The sequence below is a fragment of the Papilio polytes genome, unplaced genomic scaffold, assembly GCF_000836215.1.
Source record: "Papilio polytes unplaced genomic scaffold, Ppol_1.0 DF823923.1, whole genome shotgun sequence".
In the NCBI taxonomy this organism is placed as follows: domain Eukaryota; kingdom Metazoa; phylum Arthropoda; class Insecta; order Lepidoptera; family Papilionidae; genus Papilio; species Papilio polytes.
The window spans coordinates 5989168-6011869 of record NW_013525281.1 but is presented as its reverse complement, the minus strand read 5'-3'; the positions used below and the strand labels follow the sequence as shown (position 1 = coordinate 6011869).

Here is a 22702-nt window from a genome sequence, read left to right as displayed (position 1 = left end):
GGTGCGCGGGAACAACTCATGCGTTATTGTGTTCACGTTTCAAAATTAAACTAACCTATTTAATATCGGGAACTAATATTTTTATGGTTTCCTTCTCAGTTACGAGTTAATTTATCCTACATTCTTGTGGTCACACATTCACACAGGATTAGAATGACTACACATATTTACTAATTTCTGTTTGAAATTATTAATGGAAGTATTTTAATGTCCTGCCAGTCGTCAAAGTAGATTCATTATACAATTTTAATTATAGATTTACTATGTAACAATCTAATAATTACTTACGTGTTATTACAAAATGTGTCAGTCATTAATAAATTACATAATGATGTATATTTTTAATTGCTATTTGTTAGTCTAAAATTGTTTCGTAAGCACTGACTCAGTAATTGCGAACTTAATCAAATGCACTTGACATTGAAAACTACACCTGTTTCATTATTATTCATTAAAAAAAACAATAGCACATATACAATAATGCTATGTTATGAATCTTAACCTTAACAATAATTATAATATGCTATTCCTATTCAAAATAATTATTACAACATTTTCATCATAAATATTAAACTGTTAACATTGTAATCACTATTTGAAGTTACTTTAAGTTTTTTTTATAACATATTTGCTTAATTGATTGTTTAATCTGTCGTTTTATTAGAATTTATTTCTTCGCGTATTTTATCGATAACTCTAGCGTACTTCGTAAACACGGCGTGCGTTTTTCCCGGCAACAGTCGGCGCGCGCATGCGCTTCGTGTTTGACGTGTCTTGTGTTGTCAATTGACAGTTCGTTTTATTCGCGTTTACATGTTTGACGTTTAGAAAGAGTGGTTCTCCGGATTTTTACTTTATTCCTGTGTTTTATAATGGAAAGAAATTCCCGTAATCATTCTTCTACAATGGACCGTGATTCGAGATTGATTATACGAAAAATTCTGTTGGATTTCCTCATTTTGTTTTGCAGTAAGTTTGAATATTTGCATATTTTTTATCGAGATAGATACATCTATTGTCGGTAAAAGGTTTTGTCGTAATTATATTGTGACCTTGAACTGTTTTCGCTTCCCCTATTTATATTTTTAGTCATATCAAGTTAGGATGTAGTTTTGCAATACGTTTTTAAAACTAGGACATTTGTTTGCAATGAGATAAAAAGCGTTATTAAAGTTTTTGCAACATCCACTTATTCTAGTTATTTGCAATAATTTGATTGTTAATTTATGACAAAACATAAGTCACATTTGTGTTCATAAACTAAGTTTGTTTACATAACTAATGAAATTGTGGTAAAAACAATAATGAAGAACATTTTAGTCTATGACATTATTTAGTAATATTTCTTATGTCAATAACATCTTGATTTTTTTATTAGATTTTTCATGATGTTACATTAAAAAAAAGATACCTTTTTATTCATAATTATTAAACAAATTTCGCTACACACTAACTCCACAATCAATAGTAATTGCATTTAGATCTTTTTTTTATTAAACTAACAAACCATTAGGCATTAGGCCTTGTTCAAAGATTATATAACCATAAATGGCATATATTATAAAATATTTTCTCATTTTAATATCAATGTAGTACAGATAAGCAGCATTATATTAACATCATAAAGGACTCTTGTGTTAGTTCCTAGAATCTGCAATACACTGCACTTATATGTTCATACAAAAAAATCCTTTAGTGAAACATTCGAGTACATACAATAAATTGGTTGTCTGTATCAAATGTTAATATTATTATTAATTGCTAGAATAATTTATTTAATAGGCATAAAAGTAGTTTTTCTGTAGGTGTTTTGGTGGTGGTTCCTAATTAAAAAAAATTAAGATTTAGTAGTAATGGTCCAAACAGATTACAGACAGCAGAATTATTTAGTAATTTTTAAAAAGTTTATATAATACACTTTTTTTTGGTTTTTAAATCGAAAATTTAAAACAATAAAAAATATAATTTTATAGTTATGGTAGTATATTTGTATTAGTTAGATTTAAAATGAATTTTCATTTTACTTAAAGGCAAATTTTCTCAATTACTATAAAACGTAATGTTTTTTAAAATGGGATAATATTGTTATGGATATATATACGCGAGAATCTAGTGCTAAGCTGTAGCTTATATGTAAATGTACTTCGCAATGTTCTAGTACAAATTTATTCATAGAAATAATATTATGTCGGATTATTCCCAACCGTCACCCCGCTCTGTCCCCGCGTGGGAACAGATGAGTATAAAAAGTTTCATCCGACCCACCATTTGCGATGAGGTCGGTTAAAACTTATTTTATTTCACAACGGTTCCATATTTCACCTTATTGGTAATAGTGGGACTAAAAGGAGGGTCGGATGAAACTTTTTATTCTCACGTGGGGACAGAGTGGGGTGACGGTTGGCAATAATCCATTACGTCGATGTATAAGGCGTTTTCAATTCAACTTTGTACGAATAAGTAGTGTTTTTTTTTAATATTACATGGTAGAAAACGAGCAAGGACATATGGAAAAGGCGCAATGGCGAAGGACCGCTGCCCATACACATCTGCAATTGCAGATGCTTTGCTTACCCTTAATCGACGGAGGAGGAGACATAAAGAGGATATTTCCCCTTCCTATGCGTCTTCTGTACCGTCAAATCCACCTTACTCTTAATGTTGTCAAGGACGTTATTACGAGAAATCGATTCTGATTATGATCGATTTAACAAATACGGCTTACGATTGAAAGTTTGAATGAATTTAGTAACTATATTAAACGTATCGTTATCTCTTGCTTTTCGAATAAAATGAGATAGATGAAGGTATATATTTCTGTAGCTATTGTAACAGAAATCTTCGGTAAACTTTAGTTATTGAAATAGTTTTCTATGTAACTGACAATTTATATAGCATGTTTGATGTGTTTGTTTACCGTTAACGTTATTTTTGACACATTATTATCGTGAATTTGGAACGCTAATTATCTTTTGACGATGTGTACCTACGGATATTTTGGGACTGACCTAATTTATTTACTATACATCTTTACGGCAAAATAGGTGATAGAAAATTGACGTGTTTTTGTTGCAGAAATTGAGCTTTTCATTTTATCATAAATATCTTACTTCTTACTAGTATTTTAAATGCGAAAGTTTGGATGAATGGATTGATGTTTGTTAGAGTTTGTATCCTAAACTCCTCGGAATGAATCGGAACGGGTCTCGATGATATTTGGCAAAGAAGTAGACCATAGGACGGTAGAACATATATGTATAGTCTACTTACTTTTTTTTTAATTTCGCGCGAAAAAAGCTAGAGCTAGTAAAACAGTAATTACTTATTAAAAAAAAACTGTTTACTTAAATAAACGTTATCCATCTGCAGCACAGCTGTTGGTTATTTTTAATTGGTTTATGATCGTCAAATGTTTTGATTTACGATCTGCCAATTAAATTGTAAAACTACTGTTGCTCTATTTTTGTTTATGCCATCTGTTTGTCCGCTAATTCATAAAAGCATATTGTCACTAATGGGCAAAAAATTGTTAATATTATTTATAACAGAAACAATATGCGATACATAATTGTAAAGTCTTGTATTTTTCTGCAGACCATAAACTTTATTTAATGTCATTATAACTGGCAGTGTATAAAATTAAAAATAAATCACTGTAACCTTATCGTTAACAGTTATTTTTGACGTTACATTGCGGATATAGCAAATTAACAGTTTTGGTTCGCGCATTAACGCATCGCTTCAGTGCGCACCCGCGGTTCCCAGACGGACAGTGGGCGCATTCAGCGACCGTATTAAGTATGAATAATGTGACCAAACAATATAGACGTAAAACGGGATAAACGCAAAATAAATTGACAAGAAAATATAGAAAGTTCGCTTATTATAGCTGTTATTATAATTGGTACTAATTAGACGCATGAATAATCTTTATAGCTCTGTTGCGAAGAAAAACGACTTGTTATTGCAAATGAAAATAATTGCATATTAATACTTATCTATTAGTGCGTGCACACTTAATTATATTTATTTCTTATTATAGTTAATAAGCTATTTTAGCGTAAAGTGTCTGTAGTGATGAGTTATTAAATTGACTGTAAAAAACGGAATGTATACCGTAATAGGACTATCCTAATACAGTCCTGTAGCGTAGTGTCCGTACTACAATGACCCTGTCTGTCCCGATTCCCGATGCACTCGGAAACGTTCGATTGTGTATTTGTAAATGTCTGACATGCATTTGTCGTCGGTTCTAGACGCGGTTGCGTAGGAGTTGTTTGTGCTTTGTATAATCATTGGAAGCTATTTGAAATGGCTTACTGTAGGGCATTGAAAAAGTAATACAGCTGACATTTATATACTCTTTTGACTAATATTAATAACTAGCTTTCGCCAGCGTCTCCATCCGCGTGGTATTAAAAAAAAACAAAACCAAGTACCCTATGTCTTCTCCCATACTATCCTCTACATGTATGCTAAATTTCATTGAGATCTGTTCAGCAGTTTAGGCTTCAAACTCTAACAAACGTCCATCCATCTATCTAAACTTTCGCACTTATAATATTAGTATGATGGGAAAGTTTGGATGAATGTTTGTTAGAGTTTGTAGCTCTAACTAATGAAAGGATTTTGATAAAATTTGGCATAGATGTAAAGAACACATAAGCTAGGTGCTAACTTTTGTTGTTGTTTTTTATTTCACAAGGACGGAGTCATGGGCGAAAGTCAGTTTTATTATAATTTTAAGTTGCCTTCGTGCGATGTCGGGCCTGGAACTGTGGCTTTTAATAGTAAAGTTTATTTTAAAATTGTGAATATTAAAAGACCTGATTCCAGTACAAAATAACAAGAACTTTCTATATAAAGAAATTAAAGTTAAAAAGCAAGAAATCCGGTTTTTTAATCGCACGTAGTAATGTAAGTGGAACGCAATTCGTTGATGTTTCGTGACAGATAATGCTCAGTTAATTGCCAACATTACAACTCGTTAGTTATCTGTGGTAAGCCTGTCCCCCGCCGCCGTGGGCCGTGGGCTGTACGCAGGATGTGAACCACAGCCACAATCGGCCGCCAAACAATCTGGCAGGTAATTGCCGCGCTGTCAAAACATCCGACGCTATCCCGCGACCTGTCAGATTAACCGTATCCGTTAAAGAGGTCTTTTATATGTTACTGGCAGCCAACAACTTATGAAAAAAAAACTCGCTCCGCAATGGCGGCCGGCTTTGCACCGACTTTTTGACAGCTGTCAGAAAATTACTCTTATATTTCATTGTGTTGTTTTGTAATTTTTGCGTTAAGCATGATCATATTTATTAGATAAACTTCATCATTCGATTTACATACAATGTAAGTAACATTCACTACGTGTCGCATGCGACTCCGCTTCAATTTAAAAAATTTCGTTCTAAAGATACGTACTCACAAACATCCATCCCAATGATATAGATTAAAACAAAATATCTACATACGTCTATCCGCTATTAATTTTTGTAATGCACTCAACAAAGCGCAACCTCTTAAGTGGTATGCATCGTCACTAAAAGTTATCTTTACGGTTAAAACATGCTTCGTCGACAATTAGTTGGCGGAATGTCTTTTAGTGGATGTGCCGCTACTAAAGAACCATAGATTATATTCAAAACAGATGTGACATTTCATCATATTTTAATACAACTATTTCGAATCACAATTGTCAACCGAAAGAATCTACCCGCCTAAGTACGTCTTAAAAGAATATTATCTTATCTGTTCGAGACTGTTTTCACATACCATGTAAATTTTTATGAAATCACTTAATGTTAAATGATGAACTAAAAATGCCTCACGTAACAAATATCTATATTTCTTAAAACTCTCTAATTACTTTATTAATTATCGTTAATTTCACAAAACCCTAACGAAGGTAACGCTTAATGTCAAAGTTAATATTAACGTTAATTGATTAATAACAATTACTCTATGGACCTAAATGTAATTTATTAATTACACATCAGTCAGAATTGCGTGTGGCGGGCGAGTACATCACTTGCTGATTAATTGTATTGTATCAGACGAGCGCGCAATTATGTGACATTACAAATTATTCTACAATGTTATTAACTATAAATAACAAATGTATTTAAGGATACAAAAATATATTACTTAAAGAATTTTATTTTAGAGAAAAGTAATTAAGTGATTAAATTATACTTGTTTAATCTATGATGATTTTTGAATATCGTTAGGTAAAAAATATAAAAATGTGTCATATCTTCGATAACTAATCTTTGTGCATTCGTAATTTGGCGGCGCCTTAGTTCCCACGTGTGTTCTCGTCGAGTCAATATTTAAGGCGTTATCAGCTATTATGTTACTTCATATACAGCTGTATCCGTTCTTTCTTTGCTCCAATTTCTAATCTTAACCTAGATAATACTAAATTAAAAATATTAATAAATGTAATATGACAAAATGGAATCCTTTCTATTTAACAGAAGTCTGTGTATCAGTTGTATCTGACATTATTGATCTATGATATGTGCTGATGTGTTTCTAAAGAATAATTGCAATGAGTTCATATTTTTCGAGACACAATCAAGAGCCAATTTCTTTATCGCTTTATATTTTTATTCTGTAACCTTATAACCGCAAGTCGCTCGATTGACTCAAGTGGCCGTGATACGGCTACATATATTAACAACTTACATAGCTTGGTTATATCAAGATACTGTAACTAATATGAAAAAAACTATCTCGATATTTGTCCGAGATAAGATCTGAAAGTGATCATTGTTAAACTGTATGTAGTTTTGTAACATTTCAAATATAGGACGATTTTATTTCGTTTTTTCATTTCAACGTTTTCAAATAATCACAAGTGTAGTCAGGGCGATTGGTATGTATTAAATGTTTTCCATAAAAACGTAATTTGTAGTAAAGTTTGCAAATCTTGTATGTAAAGACGAGTTAAGCATGAACATGCTTTGAATAATAAATGATGGTATTTTTATATGTTCTCATCAGTACCTAATAAATTAAATGAACACGACATTCGTAGAATTTATGAATAAAATTAATTGACAAATATTGTTTCTGTTTTTATAATCTGAGGATGCCTGTCAGTTGCCATGGCAGTCGAAATCTAAATGAAATTTAGTCAAACAACGATATTTATACGAGATCGTTGAAAATTTTTTTAAATTAAAATATTAGTATTTTTCGGTTAACTTGCTATTATTTCCTTTAATCACTCCAACTAAGCTCTAGGCTTCTGATAGGATATGGTTCGCGACCATAGTCGAATGGCTGATTCGAACCCTCGAGCGCAAGATCGGTAGTCCGTACTCCATACCATTGGGCTATTGGCGCTTCGGATGAGCTTGAGAATGGTGATGCTATCGTGGTTAATCTTATACGGCATAGCAAATTGTAATAAAGAATAAATATAACATGCTATCAATTGCACGAAAAGGGTTTGTCACGAGAGCCCTAGTGAGCTGCAATTTAATTTGACTATTCCCACCTGGTAAAATATCCTTGTCGGTCTATAAAGTTGTAGCATGCAAGGATGTAGTGTTGCTATCATTGAAATTTATGCGTCCTTATTCCGTTATTTTGCACGTCAAAAGTGCCTTAATATTTAACGCTCGTAACTTGTTTTAAACAATGGCAGTAACAGAATTTACTCGTGCGTTCCTACTCACGTAACATTTCTATTGTTGTACAATTTATCCCGTTTCTGCAATAAAAATAGGTCAAGTGATTTTATACTATTCAGAAATACAAGAATGCGTAAAAGACGCCTGTTACAAAGGTAATAATCGTAGGCAACAACTGGCGCAAACAATTGGAAGGAAATATTTGCATGTTTGCAAAGTGCTCCGCACGTCCATGGTTGGATAATTCTAGCGAAAACTTAATTTGTAGGCTTCTGTCTTTGACCAGTAGTATTCTTATAAGTTTTACTGCGTTTTCGACTCAACCACTCACCGTGAACATATCAGTCACGTTTTTTTCTTAATTTCTTAACAAATTATTTTAAATGAATTATCTTATTCGATTGTTTCCTATTTAAACTGTGGAATTAATAGCCGGTGAAAGTATTCATTACGCGGAAAAGGATGCAGAAATTAATGTTAACTATACATTCGACATCGGCTTAGGATATATGAGTAGCTCACTTGTGGGACGCTGCAATTGGGTAATGGTTTAGTTACGTGCATAATTTGCCCACGCGTCATTTATAAGCAGGATGACTTCGTTTAGACTTCGGTACACCAATTTAGAATATGTCGCATAATATATTTATGTGACTTATTTCATATAAGAAGGAGAATAGGTCATCTAGATAGAGCGGGCGCACACCTTTGACTCAACTATCGCACAACTGTTGTGCGATTGTCTATTATTTCGTAGCCCATGCAACTGTTTAGTTGCACAACTAAAAATCGAGTGGTGTGCGCACCTCCTTATAAGCTCATAGGATTCAAAGCGCGATAGTCTAAGGTTTGCGCATGCTCTTAGAGAGACATCACACGATCAATTTTTTTGTTTATGCTTGACACAGTTAGGGATGTACAATCAGCTGTCAGATATGTCGATATAACTGTTGATCTAATACAATCGATGTCGACTACTCTTCTATCGACAAATACTCGTTGACCTACCCAATTCACCGAACAAGTTATGATTTACGTGGGAGGTAATGACAGATTGTTGATTGGTGAATGTCAACCATCTGTACAATCGATGTCCATTATCGAAACCACTTTGAATCGAGAACTGGTATCTCGATTAGAATTGGTTTGGTGAGGTTTTTTACAATTGCATACGTTGTGACAGTTTCGATTTATTTGTTTAGGGATCTATCGATTTATTTGGATTCTTTGATTTCAAACTAAGATTCAGTTAGTGTTAAGAGGAATGTATTTACCAATGTGGAGAAAAATCTAGAAGCGATGTAGCCTACTAGGCTTGTTTCAATTCTAACTCCCTACTTGATGACAGCAATTAACATCACTTATAGTATGACAGGAACATTAGCTGGTGTTGCAACTTAATAGCTTCCATATCTGAATCTGCTACTGCATTATGTTTCTTTAATAATTGTTTTATCATTAAGGCATTGTTAGCATATAATTATTTTCTTTTATTATTTCTGTCTTGTATTACAGTTGCATAAGTGTGCGATTAAATTCAATGAACATTTCAAGAGTATATCTTACCTTGGCGTAATTTATTTCCCGTTACTTCTATCATGATTTATGTTATTAAAGTCTGTATTTTTAAGTATAATTTATAATCTATTATTACAAAGTGGGACATCTTTATCAATATGACAGTTTGAAACGACTGACGTCATGCCGTGTTAAGCCTATGCAAATTGACTTCCAACTGTTACTAGAATAAATTTCAGTAGTCTTTATTTGACTTACTTTTTGTTAATATTGATGCGTGGGTGCGTAATAATGTGATGAATTTGTGTGGGTAATTTGCTCTTGTAAGTACCTACTATCGAATGATACAAAAAAGCTTGTCTAGTCGTGGTTCGTTTTACTTAACAAGACCGCCGTGTTGGGGATAAATAGCCTTCTATTACTGACTGAATACTGGGTTTCGCCTATAATTTACGTATCCATATTAACTATTGTTAAGCCACTTTTCGCCTGAATTCCAAACTAGATAGCTAGTAATACTACTTCTATTGATAGGGAGGAAGCCACGGAATTATTGCATCCGTGCGTCTAATTGTGTCGGCCAATTTAGTTTCGTGCTCCGAAGGGAAGTGGCTACTTGAAAATTATATGTAATGCGGTGTTATGATCGGTGAAGTGCTCGCCAACGGGCTCATTTCCAGCCTATAATGTTCGACTCGTTTACGATTGATGTCTGTATGTATATATCAATTAAGTGGTAGAAGAAAACTGATCTTTAAAATCTGGAAATCTTGAATCAGTAGTCAATATATCAAATTTTATTAATTCAAAATTTAGATATTTTACATATAGCTATCTTGTATTTATGTAATAAAATACACAATGATATGTCAAAAGCCGTAAATTATGGATTTCGAGATTTAGTAATTCTAAAATAACGTAAGAATGCATTTACAAGTCAAGCAGATCTATCACTTAAGTCTACTGTTATTAGGTTTCTATTACCTTGCATGTATCCAAATGATGAATGTACAAGAATCATCATATTCAATCGTCTCAATGAAATTAATGCAATCAAGATTGATAAATCAACTTCAAACGTTATCATCCTGTCTAATGAAATAAAAATGCCTCACACAGCCTCTTGTCTCTCGAACGACGGAGAATAATTAATGCTCTCGAAGATTTATGGGTTCTTAATGCTGCGCCTACACGATCAGACCTTATCGTGTTCGAATCTAGCTGCAAACGACAGGTAACTACGTCTATTAGGTGCAAAGCGTTTTGAAACTTAACTCTTTTTATGTGAATTCATTTTAGAATTACGAATAGGTGAAGTATTTTCAATTTGCAATAATATTTCTCTTGTGTATTGCTTGGATAAAATTCTCGGTGCAATTAGTAAGTGTTATTTGCTATTAGTTGATGTCTCGTTTTTTGTTTTTATTTTGAAATGGTATAGTGTTTTCTTTGCTTGACTGATTTTATCGCTAATGATAGTAATGGTCTTATCGTTAAAGTTTTTTGCCATCAAGTAGAAACTTTTGTTCAGCATTTACTTATATCTTTAGGTATTGTGAGTAGGTATCATTTCTCTTTATAAGTCCAGTCAAATCTTTACGCGTATTTGCTAATTACTGGTTTGAAATATCAATTTTGATAATTTGATCTTTTAAAAGACTAACAGGGAGGTCTTCTAGGAATGTTTTAAGTATGAATAATACAAAATGGATGAAAAATAAATCTTGTGTTACCATTAAGTGCACTCGAGGGCGGAATCATTTACAATAATGCATTGAACATTGTTCTTCAAGTAACTCACAATGGCAACACAATGGTAGATGCTATCTGACGTTTTGTTGGTGTTATTGATGTTGGTACCGCTCCGCGGACCAATAATTATTACCGCTACGAGACTTGATACCAACATCCAAGTGACAATATGATTTGTTGAAAATGTTAGTTACCGAAGTGTATATGAAACTTGGTGCTTTGAGTAATTGAATATTTTATGATATTTTTCAATTTTTATGGGACTTTCATAATCTGTAATTCGTATTGTCCCTTCTCTTTTTAATGGGGCAGATAAGTTTTGATAGGGGTGGGATTCAATATTTATTTATATTATCTCTTCTTCTATCTACAGGCAAAGCTTCTGCATTGACTTACGTATGCCTCAGGATAGCAATTACTATCAGATGAACTGTTGTTTGATACTTCTTTCTATTAAAAATTATAGACTTACTGCTTTGTGGCAACCCTATCGTGTTAGTTAGTGAAACCTCGTTTGTATGGTGCGTGTAAGAGGAGTTTGAAATCAGTGCGTGAAGCGCAAACGCAGAAATTTGTTCCACATCAAATTTGTTTCATTTACGTCATAAAATGTATTTTACAACACTCCGCTTTTATGTAATGTCCTGTCTAACTATTGATTTAAAGCACCCAACATTTAGAGTTTACCTAATCACTTAATTCTTTAATAAGCAAAACAAAATATACTCGATTAACGCTGTGTCATTGCTATGTTTTCCTATTTCGGTAACAACACACTTATAAATCATCCCACAGTAAACGTTTTCACAATAACTCGATTGTATATTTTGCGCCTGTAATTCGAGAATCGATTAACAATTGCAACTGTTTAATTGTATTTATAAACATTGACTGAAATTGAATTAACGAGGGCAAGTGCGAAATAGAACGCGATGTTTAATCGATAACAATGAATGGTTAACAGGGGAAATAATTACATCGATTTAGCATGGAATTGTAGCCTACAGTAACAAGGGCGTGGGTACTTTTATGGAACAGAGTGAAATTGGTTAAAAGTTTGCGGTGATTTTAGTTGGCTTATAAAATTGCGTCGTCTACTCGGTCATTGCTTTGTATTTTCTGACTCATTAATACGCGCCGCGTTCGATCAATGTCAATGTCATTCTGTTCACAGACGGCGCGTTATGTTCTGTTTACTATTCATCGATTCGTATTCCTTAGAGCGGGCACACACCTTTGATTATACTATCGCACAACTGTTGGGCGATTGTAGATTATTTCACAGCAAATTCAAATGTTTAAACTAAAAATCAAGTCCATATAAGCTCGTAAAAATTAAAGCGCGAGTAAACGCACGCACTCTTATTGTGAGTTTCCATTACCGAAACATCTGTACAAAATGTATATGTTTCTCTTTGTCGAAGAGAATGAGTGTGACGACTATATATTTTTAAAAGCGTTCCGGTGGTTGAATTTAGAATTTAGACAAACAGTTGTCCCTAACAGCTGTTGTTTACGGTTTTAATAATTATCTGACCCTTTGAAATGTATGTTTTATGTAACACCACGAATATTTTTGTGAATTATTAGCGTACTTATTTTGTGAAAATCGGTTAACGGCCTGTATTTCAAGTGAAGTTACCAGTAACTAGTTTTGGTTATTCGTTTTAATGCAGCCGTTGTTTAAGTGTTTTTGTTTACTCAGTTGGTAGAACCATTCTTACGATCTATGAATGATCCTTCAGATGTATTTAGTCCGAATGTTCTACTGTTTAATGGTGTCTTTTAACAACCGCTCGAACGCTGGAATAAAGTCTGCTGGAAGATTTACGAGGGGTTTTATTGTGGTGTGAATGGATTGGAACTAGTATGTATGTTGCCATCTCTATAGTATTTATGGCTTGCGAGGGATCGACTCGACCCGAGGTTTATGTCGTTAATTATTTAATGATCTACATCGAATTTATTCCCTCTTGTGTTTCAATGTTTTTACAGTTTAGAAGCTTTTTGTCAAGTGTGTTGCTGGTGGTTTTATCGATGGATTTTATTAGACTGATTACATCACTCGGTTATTGAGTACGAAGGGCTTGCGTCAGTGTAGATTTCTGATACTAAATCTACACTTAAGTTAGGTACACTTGAGTGCTTTAAAACAGAAGTAATTCTTTACACGAATAAGTGTCAGACCTACCAAATTGTAAATTGCCTGGTAACAATGCAACGTATAAAATATGAGATAGGAATTTCGGATTTTGATACCTTATCTGACAGTGACGACATTTTTATGCTATCTTAACCTCTATCAGGCAGTGGTGGGACAGCCTCTTAATATTATTGGGTTGCTGATAGAAAATTCAAATTGTTAAAACGCATTTTTCACCAGAATTCATTTGGATCGTGGTGACACTTGTCACTTGTAGTAGTCTCTTAATCGTCTTTCGTCAACTATAACTAAAACAGAAAACCAACTGCCTTCTCAATTTGGAATCCAATTATGTGAGTTGATGTTGATAAATGAATGATGAAAATAAATATTATATTTCTGTCCTGAGCATTATCTGAAGTATGACGAAATATTATTAAAACATCCAGTCATCTATCGCACGGTTTTAGGTATCGTAACGTGGTGACTTGAAATAATATGGATGTTAGTTTTGACTACTCATTTATTTTAATTTGTCATTTTGGTATTTTCATTGCTTTTTATAATTATGATACCGATGCTGTCTACGACATCGATTCTGTCTTGGAAAGGATCGGTATCGTAGATTGAAGTATTAAGAATGCAAGTTGTAAGGAACGTAACTTAAAAAAACAACTGCCGCCCTATATTTGTATCGTGAGTCGGGCATCATTGAGGCTTCATAATACACGATTTACCACTTAGTATTATGGTTTTAAAATTCGAAAGCTGAACCGAGGGGTCGGGGGATTTGTTTCTCGGCACGCGGTCGCGGTATGGCTTGTTCATTGTCATTATAATTTATGTTAACGAGGTGCCTCGGAAGTCGGTGACGAGTTCTGACGGGCCCACATTTGTAAGGAAGGTCACACACGATATTAGTACAGAAGATAGTTTAGTGTAGCATTATCATCAAGGTAATAAAGTGATATCGATATATCGATACTTTGATCAGCAAACATCGATAAAAAGAGCACACTGGTGGCAGCAAGCCAGGGCTAAGTGATCGGAACTTGCATCTTATCGATTCAGAAGCGATGTCGCATCTATTATGTGGTCTGCGGTAGTGCAGCGGCTTTGTCGCGTGCGACTATTGTAAAAAATGTCGTGTGCGACCATGCTGTGCTGCAACTAGGTATCTGTGTTCTCTGTCGGATAAACTAATTGTATTCAAACATTCGTTAACGCTCACACTGAGTTCTTTGTTCTGTTAGCTGTGGTGTAACCGTTTGCTTCTTTTGCGTGTTGATTTTAATAATTGATGTAATATTCTAAGTGCAGAGTTTCAGGTTAATCAGTTACTTATATAGCTTGGTGTATACTCTTATTTCTCCACTAAGGGACGCGTTAATCTTCAATGATGCAGCAGTTAGAAATAATGAGTTGGATCGTTTTCTGCATTTCGGTCATTCAAATTTATACTATTGCGTAATTCGAAAGCGCAAATTTAAAAATAAAATCATTTCTCTTGTTAAAGGAAGCGTTCCTTAAAGATGCGGTTTACCGCATTGTTATAATTCCGTTAATTTCAATATGAGTTATTAATTAATTTTAATAAAATGAAATGTGAAACAATATGATTAATATTTACCACTGTAAATCATTACTTAAAAAGTATGTAGATCTTACTAATCTTACCTTTTTATACATTATAAATGCGAATGTTTGGATGGATGGATGATTGTTCTACGTATCTCCAGAACGACTAAACGGATCTCTCTTAAATTTGGCATAGATATAAAATGCAGTCTGGAATTATTAATAGGTTATTAATTTTTTTTATTCCATGCAAACGTAATCGACAGTAACAGGTTATAAAAGTTAAAATATTAAACATGACAGAGATATCAAGTCCTAAAAAATATTTTTACTGACACAAGTCCCCTTCAGAATTCGTTAGTTTATTATTTTATTGGTAATAATATTGAAAAACAAACGCAGCGGCTCGCATCCCGCAGGAGTGGGGTCAATGGATCGAATGCATTAAATGACCATGGCGTTTATTACGTGTGCTGATGGCAATTAATCACTAGCGCCACTTGACATCGCCTTCAACGATAGATAAATAATTACCATGATAAAAATTTCTAAATTAAATTTGTATGTAAACATGAAAGATTAAGGCATTCGTATACCGTTTCTTCCTAGTCATTTTTTTAAAGGAAATGGGAAAAATGCGTCTCGCATTTCGATATATCTAAACAATTGTATAAAGAGGAAAACTTTGTTTGTTTGATTGTAATGAATAGGCCCAAAAACAACTGGGCCGATTTTAAAAATTCTTTCACCGTTAGAAAGGTAATTTATTTGTGGGTTTATTTTTACATTTCTTTTTTTCTTATTTTTAAATTTCACGCGGATGGAGTCGCGGGTAAAAGCTAGTATTTTTATAAACAGTAAGTTTACATTTTGACTAGTCCAATAATAGACAGATAATGTTTTAAAAATTTAATATATGAATTCTATTTATAAATTGATCAGTAATCAAATGCTATCACCATACGTAATACCCCATAGTAAGTTGTGGAGGAAACAGCGCGTCCATTCATGCAGTAATCGTTCTTTTTACTTCGAGGGCCATACAAACTGTACAACCAACTTTATTATCGTGCGCAACCCGAAACGTATATTGTAACTCTTGTTTTGACTGCTCATTTGAATAATAATTCAATATCTAATACTAACCGTTTATCAAACATATTTCTCTTCGATTTGAAATTTTAAACGTTTCAACCAATATAAAATTCTTTGAGCGACTCAATAGTTTTTTTGTTCCTAGGGTCGTTATTAATAAAAATTCCGATACGTATTTTGTTTTCTCTTTATGTTTGGATGAAGATTCTTTTATATTCGATATTTATCATTATTATTGGTTGTAATTATAAAAAATTTCAGATAAAATAAAACAAAATATGTTATTAATTTACTAACTCAAGAATCTCATCAATGGAAGATTTTATTTCTTATGTAGAAAATAATAGCAAGCAATTTTGATCTTTACTTGTTAGTTTTGAGAGTTTATTTACGCGTGTTTGTAACAAATGAGTTTTTGTTTAGATGATCTGTAACGTTATACATTTGTGCAATCGTTATTGACCGAAGACATCCTTCCAACCGGTCCTCAGTCCTTAGTTCTTACGTCGGAACCGGCTATAGGCCTTGCCTTCTATCTTATGTTAACGACCTGGCTTTGGTTGATATCTTAATTGATTTGGAAATAATTCTAGTAATTATGCTTTTAATAATAATCTTACTTATATTACAAATGCGAAAGTTCAGATGGATGGACGTTTGTTAGCGTTGTTAGCCTAAACGACCGAACGGATCTCGATGAAAGGCATAGAACACTCACTTTTGTTTTTCTTATTTCCACGGGCAGGGTCACGGGCGAAAGCTAGTTTAAAAATAATTTAGAAGCTTAAAAAAAGTTAATGTTTGAGTTAAAGGTACTATCATTTTTCCTATATATAACTATCTTCTTTTTAAACTTCAACCTTATTGTTAATGTTAAAGAGTTTAATTTTGAAGCAGTCCTTAAATATTTTTGTTTCACCACAAGGTTTCGAAGTTCCCTTAAATCATGGTTATCAGTTTTATTAGACGTCGCTATAAATATTATTGGATGAGAATTTTTTTATCAAAATATTTATACTTTATCTAACATCATGATTAGTGTTAATGGCTTATTATAAAACTTTCGTGTAATTTTTATCTGTCATAAATAGATTTTATATGGCCATTAATTATTTTATTACTTCATTTAAGGCGTTCATACTTCTGTCGTTTTTTATACTTACGACTTACGAGTAGCTTCTGTTTTAAATCAAATTTTAACAATTTTATTTTTAGACAATAGTATTTTTACTGTTGTGTTTTCCATAGCTGTAACAACTTATTTATACTAATATTTTAATTATGAATAAGTTTTCCTTGTTTGTAGAAATACTATGGGAAAACCGTGATTGTCAGATGAAATTGTTTTCAATTGGTAATTATAAATATGTAACACTAGCTTTTGCCCGCGACCGTCCGCGTGGATTAAAAAAAAAAACAAAAGTGATTAGCCTATGTGTTCTTCCAGACTGTCCTCTACATCTACATAAAATTTCATCCAAATCCGTTCAGCCGTTTAGGCTACAAACTCTAACAAACATCCATCCATCCATTCATCTAAACTTTCACATTTATAATATTAGTATTGGTATGATTAACACTGGAATAATTTTTTTGTACATTAGTGATACGTAATTTCCTGATAGGTTCACCTCCTATCATAATTGTGACATAACATTTATCTGCTGTACGATATGTTAGTCTTAGGCCCGGTTGGGCGAAGGAGAACATTGCAGGGTTTAGTGGATAGTCCGGCCGAAATTTAAGTCCGTGAGTCCCACACGAAACTGACCCTGCCGCCTCCGCAGCACGGACAGTGCGTAAATGCAATCCCCGCGACAACAAAAAAAAACGATATCTTAGTCTTCAAGTAATTTACTAGTTTTTTTTTTAATTTGTTTTAAATACCAACCGATCGTCGGTAGGTACCAACCAAGGTACAAAGTTGTGGGGAATACACACTTTTATATTTACCATATAATGTTGTAAATCAAGAATTTTAACAACGCTCATAAACTTACAAAACAACAGTAAATCTTGTGATTTGAGGTCGTAATCTGATCTTACGTCGGCTAGATAACGTTAGCGACGGGTCAATGACCCAATTAGGACGTGATGTGGTGACTCATGGTAGTCATATATGCTGTATGAAGAGCGTGTTTTCCTTGAGTATTGTCATTTCAAGGTAATATTAAGAGCGTAAACACTTTTGACTAAACTATCGCACAACTGTTTAGTCGCGCTTTGAGTCCTATGAACTTATATGGAGGTTACACTAATCGGTTTTTAGTTGTGCAACTAAAATGTTGAATAAGCTAAAAATTGACAATCGATATAAACAAAGGAGTGCCCGCATTTAAAGCACGTCCCCATTTTTTTCAGTACATTATGTTTATGGTAGAAAATATGGTAATTGTCTATTATTTTGGGAAAACTGTGTCTTATGCTTGACCTCAAAACGTTAACCGATGATTATGTTCATAATGGATTAGGAAAATATTGACTGCCAGGTGAAAAAGTAAATGTTTTGCCGTATTTTCAACACCGTGTTGTCGACTCCCTGCTGTGTCCATACAGTTGCTACTATGATTCTGTGACTGTTTATTCTGCTATAACGGTGCGGTGTTTGAATGGCACAATTTTCTAGTCAGCACGTGTTCTTATATGAGGAATAAACTTATGTGTAACTGGGTATCGACTGCCGTGATTCTTGTGTGTGCTGTACACTGTTAGCGATGAAATTATTTGTCTTTACAAGTGTGAAATTGTCAAAACACGCCAAATTAATTAAATTGGTTAGTGAATTAGAGCGGGTGAAACCTTTGACTAAACTTTTGAACAACTGTTATACGATTGTCGATTGTTTCGCAGATAATTCTAGTGTTTAGTTTTACAACTAATCGAGTAGTGTGCGCACCTCCATATAAGCTCATAGGAATCAAAACGAAACTAAACAGTTGTCCGATAATTTAGTCAAAGGGGTGCGCACGCTCTTACTTTCTTAGTTTAGCGACACCAGGGAAACAAGCAAGCAGACGCACGTTTTCCACGAAGTAGAATAAAAATGTAAACAGCTTTGATTCAAAACCAGGCATAGGCTGACAGTATTTTAGGTATTCTGACCACAAGCAAGCAGATACATACTTTTTTTCCTCGAGGTAGAAAAAAATAATAAAATATTTTTGATTCTAAATCAAGTATAGGCAGTATCTAAGGTATTCTGACCGGTGAATGACATGACTCACATCTCATTGTGTTAACGAGATGCAGCTACGAAGACAAATCCGTCGTTTTCTTGACACGAATAACTCGACTCCTTTTGTTGCGTCGCGCTGCGGTGACGGCAAACAGCTGGTTACTGTGCAATATAGTACGACAAACTTATCTGGCCCGTTAGGTCACAAGAAAAGATATACCTTTTCCTACTTCCCTATAGACAGCGCACCGGATTTTCGCCCCTCAAATAACTCTGGCATCCGTCATCATTCCCTTCTTGATCATGACACCTTTCACGCAATTCATCCATCTCTTTCTAGGTCTACTTCTACCGGTGTACCTCCACACTTATAACTAACTTTGTCCTTGTTACACGCGATACATACCGATCCCTTTTACTCCTTAATTTCCCAACCACTGAGGCTACTCTGAAACTTCTAATATACTTATTTTGTATCTTATCCATTCTATACTCGCCTAGTTCTGCTGTTTTATTGTTGTCTTTTTATAATGACAAAGAATTTGGAATGCAATTACAAGTGGTGTCAGCTGAGGCAGATGTTGACGCGCATGTCACGCTCCGCTTCCTAATGCCGGAGGGGGAATTGGGGCAGAATTATCCTTCCGTATAACGTTATGGTCACGTTTAATATAGACCAGAAAGTATAGGGTTTTATGCTATTCCAAAATCAATATTGTATCTTGAATTTTTGTTTATCCGCAATATGTTCTGTTTTGTTTTAATTCTCAACATCGCAATAGAATGAAAGAAACTTGATTTATTGTATAGAGGCATGAGAGTAATAATTGTACTGTGGTTCGATCGAATTTTAGTTTTAGCCAGATCATAAATTAAATCAAAACCGAATTTTTGTAACTTGAGATAGAAAATGACTTTTAATACCGAGATAAATAAATAAATGCTCAGTGTCGCGTAGGTGAAACTACTTTAATTCAATTTATATTCATCAATTTAAACATTCTACAATAGCCTAACAGCTTTTTTATGATTCAAGCTAACAACTGTACCGTTAAATTCTAATAAAATTCTCTCTGTTTATAGCTTACCAGCGCTTTTAATAAATACGTAAAACCCGCCTTTTATTGCTTTACTAATGGATGGATAAGACATCGGAAATTCTATTAAAACACTTAAATTCTATAAGCTTAGTTCTACTTCGAAGCATTCAAACATGTGTCTATTTTACTTTTCTACTGTGTTTTGTTTCATCTTTTACTATTTCATCTATATTATTAACTGGCTGATGCTCGCGACTTCGCCCGCGTGATTTAAAAAAAATGTACTATGTTACTTACAGATAAATTTCCTTTCTAATGGTGAAAGAATTTTTAAATTCGGCCCAGTAGTTTTTGAGTTATCTCAATACATAAAAAATACAAAAATACAAAAAACCTTTCTTCTTTATAATATTAGTATAGATGTCCTTTACATAGTCTACACAATTTTTTGTCCAAACATACCGTAAAACAATAGTTTGTTTTTTCTTCTCGAGGGATCGTTATAAACCCCACAGCCTAATTTAAATTCCCGAGTTTTTAATGTCCTAATGGTGTAACATTGATTGGTTCCTTGATTTACGGTGTGTTTCCTAATTTTGTTGCGGGCCATATAATTTTTACCAAACTATTACTATTAAAGAATGTTTACCTATGATGGATTATTGTGTCAGAAATGCTTTTTTACCTGTTTTTTTACGGCATAGTAATTTTTTTGAAGGCAAACTGAACCTTAGCGTTTTTTGCAGTTGAAAAAAGATTTGCTTTTATAAGACAGTTAAATTAAATCCAAATTAGTAACTTTAAAGAACGCAGTCAATTGTCAAAAGATGGGCACGCTACAACTGTTCTTAGTTTTGTAAATATCAAACATGCGACACTGGACCAATCTTTATTTTTTAATACAACATAAGGTGGCAAACGAGCAAGCAACCGCTGCCCATAAACGTGCGCAATTGCAGATGCGTTACCTACCCTTAATCGACGGAGGAGGAGACGCACATAAAGAGGATGTTTCCTCTTCCTATGCGTCTCCTTCACCATCAAATCCACTTTTCTTTCCCATCCTTTATGAAACTGAACAGAACTGAACTATTGTAAATATAAATATCTATTTTTGTAATACTAAATTTTGTTTATATCTTGTTTCAGTTGGGTTTATGATCCTTGCATTCTATCTGTGGGGTGACCCGTACAAGCGTGGTTTCTTCTGTGACGATGAGTCCCTCAAGCATCCCTACAAGGATTCCACGGTTACTAACGTCATGCTGTACATCGTCGGACTTGGTGTTCCCGTGTTTACGGTAATTAACTCTTCTTACTTTAATTTTGTTTATCTGCCAGGTAAATGTGTTTGTGGTACGGAATTCGGTACTTACTAGAGCAGTATCGAGTGGTAACAAGCATACGTGTTTGTACTTCTAACTTTTGTGCAATTATCAACAAATCATCTAATTTATTTGAAGTTTTAAATAAACTTGCACATATATCGAAGTCCTCAGATAATGTTACTGTATCTTTAGAGACACAAATAATCCTTTGCGAGCACGTCTTTAAAATTGTGCATATATTCTCTATTGTACAAAACAGTTTGTATGCTAGAGAGTTTAGTAAAAGCCATGTCAAATGTAAATCAAAGATAATATTGACTTTGAATGTTTTAAAATCCATTATCCTCGCTCGAACACGTCGTGACAAATATTCTTTGCATGCGTAAATGTAATAGAGTTCTAACTTCATGTATTTTTCATACGAGTGCAAGGGTTCATGGTCGTACAAATATTTACTCTAACGCGTTCATAATTATCTGTTTGCTTGCCCGTTGTTGGAACCTTATCGTCATTATCGATATTACCCCATTTTCGTCGGTTTTGTAAGATTAGACAAGCTTTAAGGGATTACTGACATGATAGTATGACAAGACTTCCGTAGTTACAGTTTTAGTGGAGAATTAGAACAGTTTAGGAGGATTAGGACATGATAGTAATATGGTTCTTCCGTAGTTTACTAAATATTTGAACGTAATAATCTCAAAAAGTAATAAGGTTATCGCAAGTGACAAGGCTTTTGAAATACTAGTATAACAAAGAACTAAATTGTAAGCCCCTTGAGCTAGGAGAAATTTTTTATCGTTTAATGAAAAATATTTCATGGCATTATTCTAAGTGTAATTACCATCATTTAAAGTTCCTCGTTGATGTGAATCAAATAAACGGTATCAATAAAATGGAATACGTTATGATTACCCATCCAAATTATCAGTGGCACAATCGATGAGACCTTGTCACACTAAAGATTGTAAGATACCTTCCAGTCAGAATCCCACGAAACGCCTCATCTATTTTATTACCGTTCAAATTAATGACCTATTTATATGTAAATGATAACATATAAATTAAATTAAAAACACCGTTTGGAATACGTACTTTAGGAAGTATTTCTTGTCAATGTTAATCTCAACTATTAAACTGAGGGCCTTCATTACCTGATTGATAAGTGGTCGATAAACATTTAGTATTTAAAAAAAAATGTGTTTTCTAGTACGGTTACTTTCAATGGTTAAATTTATTGTCGTTACAGATATGACGGTCCTGTTAACCAATAAGTTATTAATGTAATGATCGTAAGATACGGGTTCTTTACCACGATTGAATTGTTTAAGCTCCGGATACTTCGGCAAAGTTGCATGCGCATGTTCACGGGCTGGCTGCCTGGGTGACTGGCTGGCGCATGCAACTGTGCCGAAATATCGGTAGCTAAAACA

At 33.7% G+C, this 22702-nt stretch overlaps 1 protein-coding gene across 1 annotated transcript in view; it reads left to right on the top strand.

Annotated features, from left to right (window-relative positions):
* The first annotated feature begins 750 nt into the window (after positions 1–750).
* Positions 751–22702, top strand: part of LOC106102568 (putative phosphatidate phosphatase) — a 58590-nt gene continuing 36638 nt past the window's right edge. Inside the window, exons 1-2 of the mRNA XM_013282089.1 lie at positions 751–969; positions 21091–21242. Coding sequence (XP_013137543.1) covers positions 873–969; positions 21091–21242 — 249 coding nt within the window. The 5' untranslated portion in view covers positions 751–872. The remainder of the gene's footprint in view (positions 970–21090; positions 21243–22702) is intronic.